This window comes from Ochlerotatus camptorhynchus, unplaced genomic scaffold (genome assembly GCF_037179485.1).
Source record: "Ochlerotatus camptorhynchus isolate MF236.1 unplaced genomic scaffold, CSIRO-AGI_Acam_v1.1 ptg000232l, whole genome shotgun sequence".
NCBI lineage: Eukaryota > Metazoa > Arthropoda > Insecta > Diptera > Culicidae > Ochlerotatus > Ochlerotatus camptorhynchus.
In genome coordinates, this window is record NW_027040722.1 from 2,822,102 (window position 1) to 2,839,025 (window position 16,924).

General features: G+C 42.6%; 1 protein-coding gene across 4 annotated transcripts in view; it reads right to left on the reverse strand.

Annotated features, from left to right (window-relative positions):
- Positions 1 to 7,565: 7,565 nt before the first annotated feature.
- Positions 7,566 to 16,924, reverse strand: part of bif (bifocal) — a 270,059-nt gene continuing 260,700 nt past the window's right edge. For 3 of the 4 annotated variants that reach the window (XM_065225629.1, XM_065225630.1, XM_065225628.1), the window contains one exon: positions 7,566 to 9,639. In XM_065225629.1, the coding sequence (XP_065081701.1) occupies positions 9,206 to 9,639 (434 nt within the window). In that variant the 3' untranslated portion in view covers positions 7,566 to 9,205. The remainder of the gene's footprint in view (positions 9,640 to 16,924) is intronic. The other variant, XM_065225631.1, reaches the window with a different exon arrangement.

A 16,924-nucleotide genomic window follows, 5' to 3' on the forward strand; every position in this document is an offset into this window, starting at 1 on the left:
AGGCATATTCACATCCTTCGTAGATAGTCGGTCATATGTTTTGTAAAAATTGTATTAGTATCAAGTTTTGTTGTACGTGCCATGAGTATGCTATTCTTGATATCTTCGAAAGCTTACCCTGCTGCTCATTTTAAACTAACCTTAATTTACACTACGGTATAATAAAGCACATCACGTTGTAACTTCTTAGGTTAAAATAACGAAGTTTTGATGACTGGAATATTTCTGAAAACCGACTGGAAAGTCAGGGAAAGTCAGGGAATTTTATTTTCGACTTTGAGTCGACACCCTGTATACCAACTTGTTGAGAAAAGGAGTTTAACGAGAAACACATAAAAAGTGGAGTAGCTTTAGCTGGGTGGACACTGATATGAGATTGTCCGGTCCAATTTGCTGATCCAGCTGCCTACACGTCATCATCATCTTCCAAAGGCTTTAAGGTGATACTCTAAGGAAGCCTTAGCGTGAAACTATAAAGGCACAAATGTCAGCTTCCACAAAACATACAAATTTGAAATTGCTACTCCTTGTTTGCTGTGCTACTACAAACAGAAAGTAGCAATTTCAAATTTTTATGTTTTGTGAAAGCTAACATGTGTGCCTTTGAAGTTTCACGCTAAGGCTTCCTTAGAGTATCACCTTAAGCCTGTACTACCATCGGCCTTTTTCAGGGCCACCAAGTTTTCCAAAAGAGTTAAATTTCTGAACATGTCCCAACTAAAATTCATATCAAAAGATTCTTTTCAGGGCAATGATAGTCATACTAAAGAGTTTAAACAGAGAGAACCCCGGTCAAATTTCTATTCCTACACAAACCACAAGCTCCTGCTGCAGTTAACAAATAACATTATTTATTATATTAGGCCTCGTAGTCCTACGTCACCATTGCATACAACCCCATAGGGCTGTCCATTGTAGTTTTTAAATTATACTTCTGGATCTTCCACAGACCAATAATTCAAATCACGTCTCTCGGATATTCCCTTAAGAAACCAGATTGCTCAGAAATTATTACAAAGGCCATAAGGTGATCAGGTCGATGCTAAAATCACAGACAAACAGACATAACTCTCGCAAGTTATTCATCGAACAAGCATTTAACGGATAATTTAAAAGTATCGTAGTTGGTAGTACCACCACCTGTGGCGCGCATAGTCAATTCCCTTGCGTTTGACGTTTACACACTACCGCCATCTGTTCAGTGTAGTGCCCACCACAGTGTACTCAACAGATGGCGGTAATGTTTTAGCGACGATGTTGTCCAGTGAGAAATATTCAATGTGTTATGTCTGTTTGTCTGTGCTAAAATCATCGAAGCAAACAAACTTTGCACACGCACACATATGTAGGGATGAATACTCGGACGATTCTGAAGATTTCCTGCAAAAAGATGATGCGCGATGCAAGTAGATGCGAGAAATGAAAGAAGTGTCCTCTTTCACGGTCCCTTTCATCCAATGAATATCCCCCGTATTCAAGGTAATTTTGTGATTTTGCTGCCCCCTCGGTAGAGATGAAATTTTGCGCTCATTTTTATCGAAACAATCACACAAAAATCAGAGATGTCCCATTTTTTAGTAACTCGATTAACAACTAATCGATTATTTTTTGTTCGCTGTGCTGCCATTTTTCCACCAGTGCAGCACATGCTTGAAACGATCGGTGATGATCATCTGGAGATGTTATACCCCGGACAGACTATGGCTTATATCATGTAATATAGGCTAGCTTGCAATGAGCACTCATACATCTAGTTTTCACTGGAAATCCTATGTATGAGTGCTCATTGCAAGACAGCCTATATTACATGATATAAGCCATAGTCTGTCCAGGGTATTAATGCTTATATCGGCATGATATAACCGATTACACATATTTTATTTTCGGTTCGTTAATCGATTAATCGATTATTCGAATGAAAATCGGCCATCACTAGATGAATGTGAAACGTCATTTCAAATATAAGAACCGTACATAAACAATGATACAATTTGAAAGGGACCGGGGCTAATCACAAATTACGTCCCCACGGTAACTGAAATAAACACGAGTGTTCAAAACAGTAAATTTCATGGTAAATGGAAAATTTACAATAAAAAAGGGGGGTTGTTAAGTATCTTAACAATGAAATTTTCGTGATTTCCCCATATATTTTTTTTTCAATAACATTATATATTATTGTTATTTTACTGTTGGTTGGCGAATTTATTGATTAAAAAAAATAACAGTGTACTTTAGAGTGTATGTGTTGGCTTGACAGATCTACTTTATCGACTTTAAAAATAAATCGAAAAAATAAAACATCGCCCGGAGAGGGAAGGGGGTGGTGTGTCTGTTACGGTTGAGTCCTTTTTTTACTGGTTATGGATTGAGATTCGATCCGGAACTTGTGAGAAATTGAGGCCAACTCCCCTGCACTCGATCTCTCTAGGTCACGTCTCCTTGGTGATTGAGCGTCATTGATAAGTTAATGCATTCAACTGGAGAGAATCGCCCATGAAATATGCTTCCACCTGAGAGTTATTTCCTGACAACTTCAAGTGGTGGATTTTTTTATTATTATTGTATGATTATTGACTGCACGGAAAAGGTCTGCATTAAGCGGGATTTAGATGAGGCAGGAGAGTTGAGTTCAACTCAAACCGATCTGGTCGTAGGCGTTCAATTGAATTGGCAACGAATAGAGACAAACGAACTGTCAAAACAAGAGCCAAACGAGCAGTGCCTATCTTGATTACATTGGCAGTGTTGCTGACCCTCTCATAGTCTGCATGCTTCAATCAGATTTATTTTTATTGTTCGTGAAGTAACCTACAATGAAAACACACCAATATTTAATTTAACAACAATTTTTATTGTAATAGAGTTGTTCATTATTGTTCGTGATCGAATCATGTTAACAATAAAATAAATGAAAAATACAATAAAAATCATTGTAACAACATTTTATTAAGTACATTCATTGTACAGATAGGTAGCAGTTTTGCCGTTTTCGGAAGGGTACAACATTATAACAATCATTTTTATTGTCGACAATAAATATTAATGTTAGAGCATTGTTTCCACTGAAAATTTCACTGTAATTTTTTTTTCGGGCGGTTGGTACTACCAACTACGATACTTTTAAATTGACCGTTAAATCACAGACAAACAGACATAACACATTGAATATTTCTCTTGTAAAACATCGTCGCTAAAACATTACCGCCATCTGTTGAGTACACTGTGGTGGGTAGTACGCTGAACAGATGGTGGTAGTGTTTAAACGTCAAATACAAGGGAATTGACTATGCGCGCCACAGGTGGCGGTACTACCAACTACGATACTTTTAAATTTGCCTTTCAATGCTTGTTCGATGAACAACTTGCGAGTGTTATGTCTGTTTGTCTGTGGTTAAATGCTTGTTCGATGAACAACTTGCGAGTGTTATGTCTGTTTGTCTGTGTTAGAACTGTCGAGTAGATTGAAACAATTTTAATACTCAGCATTGCGAACGGCCTAACTCATGTTTTCCTTGTTTCAAGATCATCCTCGGTGGACAAAGCTGAATCTTGTCACTATCAACAAGGCATAAAAAGTAACAAGGACTATGATGTGTTCTTTTGATTAAGTACTAAAAATCCTGTTCCCCTAGTTTGAAGTAACCAGGACGACTAGGACTTACCTTACCAATCAGGCTAAGGCCTTGTTGTCCTCTGCTGTCCGAAGAAGTCGTCTCCACTCTACTCGATCCATGGCCACAGTTCGCCAGCCTCGTAGTCTGCGAAGGGTCCGCAGGTCACCTTCTACTTGGTCGATCCACCTTGCCCGCTGCGCGCCTCTTCTTCTTGTTCCTGTTGGGTCGCTTTCTAGAACCATTTTCACTGGGTCGTCGTGCGGCATTCTTACGACGTGCCCAGCCCACCGTAGTCGCCCAATTTTTGCAATGTGGACGATGGATGGTTCTCCCAGCAGCTGGTGCAATTCGTGGTTCATTCGCCTCCTCCACGTTCCGTCATCCATCTGCACTCCACCGTAGATGGTACGCAACACCTTCCGTTCGAAAACACCAAGGGCGCGTTGGTCCTCCACGAGCATAGTCCAGGTCTCGTGGCCGTAAAGGACCACCGGTCTAATCAGCGTCTTGTAGACAGTCAACTTCGTGCGGCGGCGAATTTTATTCGACCGGAGCGTCCTCCGGAGTCCAAAGTAGGCACGATTCCCTGCCATAATGCGTCTTTGAATTTCTCTGCTGGTATCATTTTCGGCGGTCACCAGTGAGCCCAAATACACGAACTCATCGACCACCTCGATTTCGTCACCGTCAATCTGAACTCGGGGTGGGAGGCTAACATTGTCTTCCCTAGTACCTCTTGCTTTCATATATTTTGTCTTTGATGCGTTGATGGCAAGTCCAATCCGTCTAGCTTCAGCCTTCAGTCTGATGTACGTTTCCGCCATCATCTCAAAGTTCCGTGCCATAATGTCAATGTCATCGGCGAAACCAAGGAGCTGGATGGACTTCCTGAATATCGTGCCACTCGTGTCTATCCCAGCTCTTCTGATCACACCTTCTAACGCGATGTTGAACAGCAGACACGAAAGTCCATCACCCTGCCGTAACCCCCTTCGAGATTCAAAGGGACTCGAGAGTGTCCCCGATACTCGAACAACGCACGTCACTCGATCCATCGTCGCCTTGACCAATCGCGTCAGTTTATCCGGAAATCCGTACTCGTGCATAATCTGCCATAGCTGATCTCGATCGATTGTGTCGTATGCGGATTTGAAATCGATGAACAAATGATGTGTGGGCACGTTGTATTCGCGGCATTTCTGCAGAACCTGCCGAATCGCGAAAATTTGGTCCGTGGTAGCGCGGGCACCCATGAATCCCGCCTGGTATTGCCCCACGAACTCTCTTGCATATGGTGACAGACGGCGGCATAGAATTTGGGAGAGTACCTTGTAGGCGGCGCTCAGCAGTGTGATCGCGCGGTAGTTGCAGCAATCCAACTTGTCGCCCTTTTTGTAGATTGGGCATACGACACCTTCCATCCACTCCTCCGGTAATATCTCCTCCTCCCAAATCTTGGCAATTATCCAGTGCAGCGCTCTAGCCAGTGCTTCACCACCGTATTTCAATAGCTCACTTGGTAGTTGATCTACACCAGTTGCTTTGTTGTTCTTCAGCCGACCGATCTCCTCCTCAACTTCTTGAAGATCAGGGGCCGGTAGCCTGTCGTCTTCTGCGCGTGCTCCAAGGTCTGTTGCCGTGCCACCTTCGTTTTCTGCTGCTTCACCGTTGAGGTGCTCGTCATAGTACTGCTTCCACCTCTCAATCACCTCACACTCGTTCGTGAGAAGGTTACCGTCCAAGTCCTTGCACATATCGGCTTGCGGCACGTAGCCTTTGCGCGAACTATTTAGCTTCTCGTAGAACTTCCGTGTGTCGTTTACGCGGTACAGATTTTCCATCGCCTCGCGATCTCGATCTTCCTGCTGACGCTTCTTCCTTCGGAAAACCGAGTTTTGTCTGTTCCGCGCTTGTCTGTATCGCTCCACATTCAATCTCGTGCGGTGTTGCAGCATTCTCGCCCGTGCTGCATTCTTCTCCTCTACTATCAGTTTGCATTCGCCGTCAAACCAGTCATTTCTTCGGTCCGGGATTGCAGTACCTAGTGCCGCTACAGCAGTACTACCTATGGCTGAACGGATGTCCCTCCAGCCATCTTCAAGAGAAGCTGCGCCAAGCTGCTCTTCCGTGGGTAGTGCAACTTCCAGCTGCTGCGCGTAGTCCTGGGCAACTCCGGTGTCCCGTAGTTGCTCAATGTTGGGTCGTGGCGTTCGACTTCGACGTGTGTTATGCACCGTCGACGACTAGGAACCGGTGGTAAATCTTACATCCCGTAACGTACCACGAAAAGGTGATCTACACACGTTACGTTACGGGGCATAATTTTTCATTAGAAATGGTAACTTGTTTGCTTATTTCACCTATTCTGATGACGTCACATAAAAAATAACAGGAACGGAGTATATGTAAAGGCTGACTAAAAGTAAATTGGTACGCTCCTCGCGCGCCACTAGCACGCTTCTAGTGTTGGAAATCGAAAATCTTTGACAGTGGTTTGTTTACACTTCTAAAGAGAACAAATGGTGGAAGTTTGATCAAAGTAGTCGATCGCGTTCAGAAATAACGTCAAATGGAACTCGAAAGAAAAAACATATTGTGCACAAACACCTGGAAAATCCGGAGTGGTCCCGTTCCAAGCTGGCTAAAATGCTGAAGATGCCGAAGACAACAGTTTGTCGAGTGCTCAAAACCTACAAGGAAACCCTGAGTGTGGAAAGGAATCAGCGGACCTACGAAAAAACAGGAACCAGGGATCGTCATCTGCGCAGCAAGGTTTTGAGGTGCGTTAAAGCCAACCCCGGTCTTTCCCGGTGCGGAACATCCTTGCCAGAGAAGGATACAAGTCGTACAAAGCCAGTAGACATCCGAACCGGCACCTGAAGCAGAATTCCGTGGCAGAAAAGCGTGCAAGGCTCTTGTACGACCGTATTTTGACGAAACAAAAGAGCTGCACTTTGATCGATGATTAAACATACGTCAAACTCGATTTTAAGCAGCTTCCAGGTGCCGGGAAGATTCATGTTCGTGTTTGCCGACAAGTTCGTGAAGAAGGCCATGGTTTGGCAAGTGATTTGCAGTTGTGGCCAGAAAACGGAAACATTCGTCACATCCTGAAAAAGCGTGTATTGCCGTTCATCCGCAAGTATAGGGGCAAAGTCATCTTTTGGCCCGACTTTGCCAGCTGCCACTACTAAAAGGTGGTTCTGGAGTGGTATGCTGCCAGCAAGATCGATTTTGTCCCCCAAGCTAATGATTCCTCCGAATTGCCCGGAATTTCGACCAATCGAAAAATACTGGGTAATTTTAAAAAAGGGACTTCGACGAAGCAGCGGCAGTCAAGGACATCCAGCAAATGCGGAAACAATGGAAGAAATGCACTGATTCCGTGTCCGCGATTTCGTTCGAACTGGAGAAATGTAACCATCTAATGCTGTAACTTTGAAGTTTTAATAAAAGTACTGTAAATCAACTATTAATGGACTTTTTAAACTTATTGAATCACGAATTACAGGTCTTATTGTGTGCGTACCAATTTAATTTTAGTCAGCCTTTAAGCCGTGGTCCAAACAAGGCGTGTAGTCTTCCAGCAGAGAACGGGTGTCGATAATTAATTAAAACGGACATCTTAGGGAATGTGATATAGAGTAAATACGAGATTTTCCTACACTTAGTTTAATCGGAATTCGAAGCATATAAGAACTCACTGCAGATTTTGGCATTACTTACTGAATGTCCTTTTCAAGTGAAAAATTCGAGTTTTGCGTTGTTAATAGCTTAGCTGATATTTTCTTCGATACTTTAGATTATATCGTTCGGTGGTTTTCTTCCAATCTAAGAAAAAAAGTTTATAAAATAAACTGAAACGTTAATCTCGCCAATGCATTTAGAAAAAAATGAACAAAATAATAATAAAAAAAAAACAAAAGATAAATAAAACAAACAGTGTCATATTTTACATAAAATGCGTAAGACTTTTTCGATATTCCTTTATTAAGGGGGGGATGATTTGATTACTACACAATTAGCACATATAAAGAGAGGAAACACGGAACGAAAAAGAATCCTACTATCATATAATAATTACATGTCGGTTTTTCTTGCACTTCCTCTTCTTTTTCTTCTTCTTAACCGTCGATTACTTTATTTTCCAATTCCGAACTCAAGCCAAGTGCGCAATCCTTAGCTCGAACTGTTCCGACTCGTTTTTAACCTTCAAACTCAACACAATCATCGCTCGAGTATCGGCCAAGTGCGTCCCTTCGTCGTCGCCCGGTTTTCCGGTTCACTCCCAAATCCATCATCCAAACAAACACACCCACACTAAGGATCCATTATACTCGGTCCAATCGCTGCTGACTATCTGTTTCTTGCTTGCGTTATTCATATCTTGCTTGTTTTAAGTTAGTTTAAAGTATTCTATAGCGTACTTGTTCTACTGTAGTATTACACGATTAAAATGGATAGAAAATGATCATGGTGTCATTTTTTATTTATTTCTTAACAGTTGTATTCAAAAGGTTTGGGGGGTAAACCTCTGGGAATGGAAGGTTGTTTTAGTGCGATTGATCCGGAAGTGCGCGGGGAAATATGCAAGCTTACAACAGAACTGCAGAAAGCAACATAGCAACGGCTGATTGTGATAAGTTTCGCTGCGAAATTGGTGCTGCCATCTATGAATCAAGAATGGAAACCGTCATTATGATTGTTTACATTACTGAGACAAAGATGGTAGCACTAATGATTAGTTCAAAAGGGTATCATAAACAGCAGATGCAGTTAAGGGTATCTTGCCAATCCGAACTTTTCCCGCCCTCAAATAAGATCAATCATGTTCGACCAATTCCATGCCAAAGTGGGCAGCGATTTTTCTTGGAAAACGTGAAAAATCGTTCTTCCATTCCAGCGTGGAATTGGCCATCAAATTTTAGCCTTTAACTCTCGCAGTCGTAAGAGGCATGGAATTTTTTTCGTTTCATCAATTTAGAATCGTCTTTTCCCTATCGTTCTACGGAATAGCTAAAAAATAGTAAGCCTATTGTGTATAACCTTGTTTCGCTTAGAACTAGTATGCTTTATTTATAGGTAATATTTATAAAGTTTACTCATTTTTTTTTCTTGTTTTGTATATTCATCACAATGATTAATATTCACTTCGCTTTCAATTCAAATTTTCCCCAAATTACTTCTGTTATGCGTAATCCTATAAAAAAAGAATCGATTCTAAATACTGCAATAAACTTGTCTTTTTTCGGAAAGTTCACATTTTTGTTTGTTCGATTTAAAAATTGGACACATTTCTACCTCTGATACTGATTAGTGTTTTTGTTTAACTGTATGGATTTTTCTCAAAACGATTTTTGTTATTCGAATTGCTTTCATTTCACACATCGAAACATCGAAAACATCATACTTAATAAGTTCTTCACGATAAGCTTATAGGTATGCATGTGTGTTTGTTTATAGAATCCACTTCTGAAAGATGTGTTTTACCAAATAGCTAATTACACAAAAAAAAAAATGATAAACAAATTACACAGAAAATTGCTTACAATTTAATAATCGAAAACGGACCCCCACACGGGACGTTCTTAGAAAAGCAAATCAGTGACACGGGTTCCCTGACTCCAGTTGACCGTTTGCTCGTCGGAAGCCGGTTTCAGATATTGTATACTTTCCGGTTCACCCATTTCGCCATTCAGCAGCAGCAACCCACTGCCATCGGTTCCGTTGATTCGCTGTTGCTGCTGTTGCTGGTGAAGGTGATGATGATGATGGTGATGACCATTCGAATGATTATGGTGCTGCGACTGCTGTGGCTGTTGCTGCTGCTGCTGCTGCTGCTGATGGGGCTGATGGTGGTCGTTGTTGTGGGCGGTGGCGTTACTACTGTTACTACTGCAAGTACTGCTGGCAGTGCTACTACTGGCGGTGCTCGACGGGGACGGCGTTCGCGTGACGCCCAGTTCGAAGTTGGTATCTATGGCGGCCTTTACTGGGGTATAACTAGCAAAAGGAGCGGAGCCTAGAATTAATACACAGGGCACAAACTCATAAATTTACTCGGGGTATAAACCAAAATAGAATTACGGAAATTATAAGGTGGAAAATAAGGTGTTATACATTGGGGGAGGGGTTGGGGTTGAATGAGGTAAACAAGTTGTTTAAGTAAAATAAATATTGAATGTATAAGTACTGCTAGAGAATCAATCGATCAAATCATTTATTTTCGCTCAGAAAAGTAGACAGATCTTGTGAGTCTTCGTCTGCAAGGCTTATGCGTAAGAGATGTCATTTTTCCGTTCGAAAAATGTCTTCAGCTACAACATGTATTTCAACAAGAATGCAAGTTGAACTTTTCAAATTTGCAATGACTTTTATTATCGACAGGTGTGTGGTAGGGTAGAGCGCTACTTCGTCGTAATCGTCCATTTTCGTTCTATCGAGCAGAAAACATCAGTATAATCGATTATTTCACCGTGCACAAATCAGTAATACGTTTGTACTGATGCGTTAGTTCACAAACTACAACAAAAAGCCTACTAGAGCGTATTGGGTGAATATTTACACTCATTGTTCTCAAAACAAAAGAAGCGCTCCTAGCAAACTCGCTTTTTCTACCGTCATCCGTAGGACGAAGAAAATTCAATGGCGTTTCAATGCGTTTGGACGGAATTGAAACTCGTAGGACCAATTTGGAATCAAGAAGCAGTGGTAGATTTCAAAGTATTCCCAGCTTGTTGGTTCACGATGTTTTATAAAATGTTTCAAATGACGTAGAATGTTTTTTCGTGACGTTTTATTAAAATTCAAAAATTCAGTGCCAACATTTCAAAGGGGCGTAATTGCATTTGTAAACAATGACTTTAGCCGTCGATTTCTCGTGAATAAAAGCTCACTCATGAAAAATAATGGCACCATCAGGTAGAGGAATGTTTCCTCTACCAGCTAGCATTGTTATTTTGGAGAGGTAAGATTTCATTCGCGAGAAATTGACGACTACACCGTTCGAAAAATTCATGTAAATTTCTGCGAGATATAGCGCACATAAAATTAACGCTAGATTTGGCATAAATTTACGCGATATTTCGTGTAAATTTAAGCGCAATATCGCATAAATTAACAATATTGTATGCAAGTTTGTAAACGATTTCGCTGTTTATGCTAATTATAGCTCAAAATTAAGAGAAGGGGGATTTTACGCGATAGTTAAAATTCAGAATTTGTTTCTGTGTAAAGTCATTGTTTACAAAAGGAATTACACCCCTTAGAAATGTTGGCGCTGAATTATTACTCGTTGACAGTGCTACTAAAAATGCTTTAAAAATATAGTAAACATCGAATATTGAAATTAAAAAGATTAAAAAGGCCGAGAAACAGGCAGAGATTACACTGGAGTCGCTTTTTACGCGGGGGATACGTGCCGCGTAAAAAAAAACCGCGTAAATTCCGAATCCACGTAAAAAAACCACGTAAATTCGAAAATCCAAATTATCCTAATATCCGATTCTAAAATGTGTATTTAACTAATAGTTGAGCTGATAAACAACGATCTGCTTCAAGAATTATATTTCTCTCGCACAATCCGAATCCTCACCAATATTTTCAAAGAATTTTATAACCTCAATTCGAGATGCCGGGAAGTTGTACGAAGTGCGATCAGCCGGACACCCGGAGATGGTGGCTTGTGACGAGTGTAAAGCATGGCTGCATTTCAGTTATGATGGAGTTAGTCCCGGAGTGGAAAATCGTGAGTGTTGGTGTTAAAATTGCACCGCGAAGCGGGAAAAGAAACGGAAGGGTAAGAATGTGGAAAATCCTCCACCGAAATCCAGCTCGAAGAAATCCGCTACGCAGCATCTCACCGTGCCAACGACCTCCGGAGCGGAATCTACTGAGGAAGCAGAAACTGGTGAAAAAGGTAGCAGTGTTGCTGGTGATAATCCGGGTGATGAAAAACTCTCGGAAAAAACAGCTGGAAGTGATTTGGCAACAGCTGAATCGAGAGTGCAGATCGAGTTCCGTCGTATGGATGAACAACTCTTGAAAGCGGAAAAGGAGCTGAAAATGGAACAACTTATCCGCGAAAGGCAGCTGAAGGTAGAGAGGATTCTGGCCGAGAAGCAACTGTTGATGGAGCCGGAGCTTAAGGAGAAACAGCTTGCGCAAGAGAAGCTTATGTTGGAAAAACGGTTAGCTGAAGAGGCAGCATTCCAGCAGAAGAGACGTTCACTCAGGGAAAAGTTCGAGTGTGAGAAGTCCGAGCTTAACGCAGCTGCCAGAAGGCGCGGTTGGAGGAAAGCTGGAGAAAAAAAAGGGCATTTGGTGGTAAGCACCACAAAGTAGGTGATATCGAGCCACAGCCGTGTGTCTGACTGGTTGAAAAACAAGAAGATTCCAACACATGGCACTAGCAACGTTGGTGCGCACGAAACCACTATGCGGAATCCCGATGTGGTCAGACACCAGCAGAGAGGAAAATGTGCTGTACAGGAGGAGCAAGACAGCAACGACGATGAGAGCGATGAAACCCCAGAAGCTGAAACCGCTTCAGTAGAAAGTTCGGAAACCCACGCATCCGTGGCCTGCAATTCACTGGCTGACACAGCATCGCGGTACGAACCTGGACCTACGCGAGCTCAGCGTGCAGCTCGGCAGATACTTTCAAAGAATCTGCCCATATTTACGGGGAGATCCGAAGAATGGCCACTGTTGTATAGCAGTTTCGTAAACTCCACGGAGGCTTGTGGGTTCACAGAACTCGAGAACCTTGTTAGACTTCAGGAATGTCTTAAGAGACCGGCTTTAGAGGCTGTGCGTAGTCGACTTCTCTTGCATCGAGGGGTACCACAGGTCATAAACACTCTCCGTATGCTCTACGGTCGCCCCGAACAGTTGGTCCACACCAAGGGGTAGGTCACTCCGCACACCATTCTTGGGTCATCTTTTTTATCAGTGTGCCGCAAGTATACCGATTGTGCCAGTCATAGAGCAAGTTGCGATTGTTTGTAAAATACTCATCCCGGCAACCCGGTATTTCTGACACCTTGAATGTTGTGGTTTGAAATCGCAAGGATAAATCGGATTGAGGATGACGCGGGTAGTGGCGGGTGTGTGAACTTTCGGTGTTTTGTGATCCATAGGGTAATAAAAGTCCTGTGTTTTAGTGTTCAATAATGGAACCGGTGGGGAGCATTGTTAGTGATCGACTATAAAGGGTGTCCACGATGAAATTGCCACACTATGAAATTGCTCTAACTTTTTAACCGTTGGGTAGAATTTAATGAAAATTTGGGTGAATTTAGTTCATAGTGCATTATTTACATCCTGCAAGTTTTAAAGTCCTGTGATCAAAACTCGCGGAAATGGAGTCGAAAGAACAGCCCGTGCGTGATAAAATCTTGCGCATTCATCACGAGAACAAGGATCTCTCGCATCGTTCCATCGCTAAAACGTTGGGAATCGCGAATTCCACGGTGTCGCGAGTGATTAAGCGGTTCGAGGAACGGTTGACCACCGATCGGAAGCCCAGAAGTGAAGGAAAAAGTATTCCGTACAACACCAAAAATCACAACCGCGTAGTTGGGGCCTTCAACCGAAATCCGAACGCCTCCGTTAGGGATGTGGCTAAGAAGCTGCACCTAAGCCGAAGTTTTGTCCAGAAGGCCAAAACTAAGACTGGGCTTCGAACGTTCAAGGTACAAAAGGCCCCTTATCGCGACGAGAAGCAGAACAAGTCCGCCAAAACCCGTGCCAGGAAGTTGTACCTCAACATGCTGACGAAAGTTGAATGCTGCATCATGGACGACGAAACATATGTGAAGGCCGACTTCAAACAGATCCCCGGCAACCTATTTTTCACGGCCAAGGATAAGTTCAGCGTTCCGGAGCATGTCCGCACTCAGTAGATGTCCAAATTTGCGAAGAAATTCCTGGTTTGGCAAGCCATCTGCACGTGCGGGAAGCGGAGTGCACCTTTCGTGACCCAGGACACGATGAACGGACAGGTGTACATAAAAGAGTGCCTCCAGAAGCGGCTGCTTCCTCTCCTGAAGGCCCACAACGTCCCAACAATCTTCTGGCCGGATTTGGCCTCATGCCACTACTCCAAGGACGTGCTGAATTGGTATGCGGACAATAAGGTCAATTTCGTGCCGAAAATGTTCAACCCTCCCAACACTCCGGAGCTCCGCCACATCGAGAAGTACTGGGCGATTATGAAGCAGCACCTTCTTAAGCGACCTAAGGTAGTGAAGACAGTCGAGGAACTGAAGAAAGTATGGGTTTACATGCAAAAAACGGTTGATTCACAGGTTGTGCAGAATCTTATGGCCGGGGTTAAGGCCAAGGTGCGGGCATTTGCGTATGGACTGTAAATAAAATACGAGTAAAATGGTAAAATGAAGTTTAATAGTTATTTCTCAATCCCTGAAAATTTGATGGCAATCGGATGAAAACTCGAATTTTGCGAATCAATTTTGTGTGTGGCAATTTCATCGTGGACACCCTTTAGAGGGCGATGAATAGACTTCTTTAGTTTGTTTTGTGTGATTTGCAGCATTATTTGAATTAAGGGTACTAATGAGGTTTGATTAACTGCCTCTTCCTCTTGAGCTTATAGAAACTTTTTTTTTTAACATACTGTCAAACAGCACGTAATGTTCTGAACAACTTCAATGACAGATGTCCAGCAGTGCTCCCATATTATTTACAACAATCTAATGCCTACGAGATTGTGCCGAAGGTATGCCGAAAATGTGCCGATGGATGTACCCAAGCTGTGTAGAATATAATTCCGGCACAATGTGCTGTGTGACTTACCCCTTGGTCCACACACTTTTGAATAAGGTCCGGAAAACAGATGCTCCTAGAGCCGACAGCTCGAAACCTTCATCCCATTTGGAATGGCCGTTTAGGAGTTGTGCGACCATCTGGAAGCAGCTGATCTTCGTGACCACCTCGTAAACCCGTTCCTTCTTCAGGAGTTAGTCGACAAGCTACCTGCGTCAGCTAAGCGAGAATGGCTACAATTCAAAAGGATCGCATTCCAGTGCACTCTTCGTACATTCGCTGACTTTATCAATCGCATTGTTGCCGATGCAAGTGAAGTCACATTGTACACCAAAGCCCCATCCAACAATCGAGTCGATAAGCCGAAGCCGAAGAATTCAAGGAATCATCCACACCCATAGCGAGGAGCCTGCTGTAGTTCCAGGACCGAGAAAACCGTGCCTCATTTGCCAAAAGTACGGCCATCGAATAAGAAACTGTGACAAATTCCGCTATCTTAGTCTATCCGATCGCATCAATCTGATGCGGCAACGTAAGTTGTGTGAACGGTGCTTGAATGATCATGAAGGTTGGTGTAAATTCAAAATCACCTGCAACGATGGTGACTGTCGTCAGCGGCATCATCCTTTGGTCCACCACGATAGAGCATGGGCCAGGATAGTCCCTCCACCAACACCGACGCAGGCGCAAAATCCGGAATTTCACCACGCCCAAGTTTCTACGAAGATGTCGGTCATTTTTCGCATCATTCCAGTCACTCTTCACAACGGGTCGAAATCCATAACAACGCTCGCCTCCTTAGACGAAGGTTATTCGATGACACTGATCGAAGACAGTCTCGTTGCTACACTGAACGCAAAGGGATTTTTGCAGCCGCTAACGCTGCAGTGGACTGGTAATATCGTTCGCCAAGAGCCGGCTTCGGAGTGTCTGACACTAAAGATCTCTGGAGTTGGGAGCAGAAACCGTTTCAATCTCACCAACGTACGAACCGTGAAGAAAATGCACCTGCCGAAACAAGGAGTAAACTTCGAGGATGTTGGTAAGCGGTATAGTCACCTGAAGGGTCTACATTAGACTGATGCAAATTTTGACTTTTTCGCTCCACAGTGCTTAAATGGTTTCAAATCGGGTCCTGATTAGCCTCCCAAAGTTACAACTCATTTGGTTAGAAACAGACTTCGCACAAGCCATTTGAAGTTTACATGTAAATTACTATGGGAAATCTCAACTTTTTGTTCATTGCCTTCTATTCATTGTCCATATTGAGCTGCAAAACAGTTCGATAGCCATTCTCAGCTACAACTTTGCTGAAGATCGTTTCTAGGTAAAACGAGACAGGAAAAAGTTATTAATTATTTAAGAGATTGGGTAACTTATGACATGATCAAGCAGCTGCTCTGTAGGCAACACTGTATTTTGCAGTGTGACATAGTAGCCATGATTTTTGTGTCCTATTCAACGCCCCAGAAACGCCAATGTTGCCTGCTGAGCAGTTGAATGAGCATGATCATAAGACATCAGCGCATTGAACCATTGATAACTTTCGATCCTTGCATTTAATCAAAAAGCGGTCTTGAGCAAAGTTGTAGCTGGGAAAATTTCCTACAAGTACAATTGAAAGTTTTTGAAGCAGACCGATATGGTGAATTATTAGATAGACATGAACAAAAATCTTGGTTTTACTATAGTAATTCCCATACAAACTTCAAATGGTTTGTGCCATCTTAGTTTCTCACCAAATGGGTTCAAATTTTGAGAAGTTAGTCAGGATCCAATTTGGAATCGTTTAAGTATTGTGGAGTGAAAATTTCAAATTTTGCATCACTCTAGTCTACATGCAGCAATGTATCTGTACGCGCACTTCCAGAGTCCGAAAAAAGTCTGAAAACCACCACAGTTCGAGTCGAAGGTGGTTACGAAACGGGTCTCCTATGGAAAAAGGATGACTTCCAGTTCCCGGACAGCAAGAGGATGGCAATCAAGCGTCTTCTGGACCAATGGTTCTGGGACAATAAACGGTGAATTGGTGTCAGTGTCCAGGAACCCAATATAAGTTTACTGAGTTCTGTTTGCACAGCTGTCGCAACAAGAGAATACATTCCCAGACCATCTTTGATGTACGTTTGTAAGCACGAAGCGTGCTGCTTCTCTGTGCGTGCTGCTTCTTAGGCTCTGAACCATTTGGTGGATTATTTTAACTGTTGGTTAAAATTTGACAGATGGAAAGTTATCGATGAACCCTACTATCCGAGCATGGTTATTTCTGACAGACAAGAAGTTAAATTTTGACGACCGTGGCTCGAAAACCGGTCGATTGACAGCACAGGGATTTTCGAACATAGAAAATAACTTTCGAAATGTCACTTTTAACCATGCGTTAAATTTAACTCGGCAAATGATTCGCAGCCGTAGTGCTGCTTGACTGTCAGAAAAAATACAGATATTTGAACATCTATATACTTACACATTCAATTATGCCACGATTTCCGCTTGAAACACTGTTGGACAATGTCCCA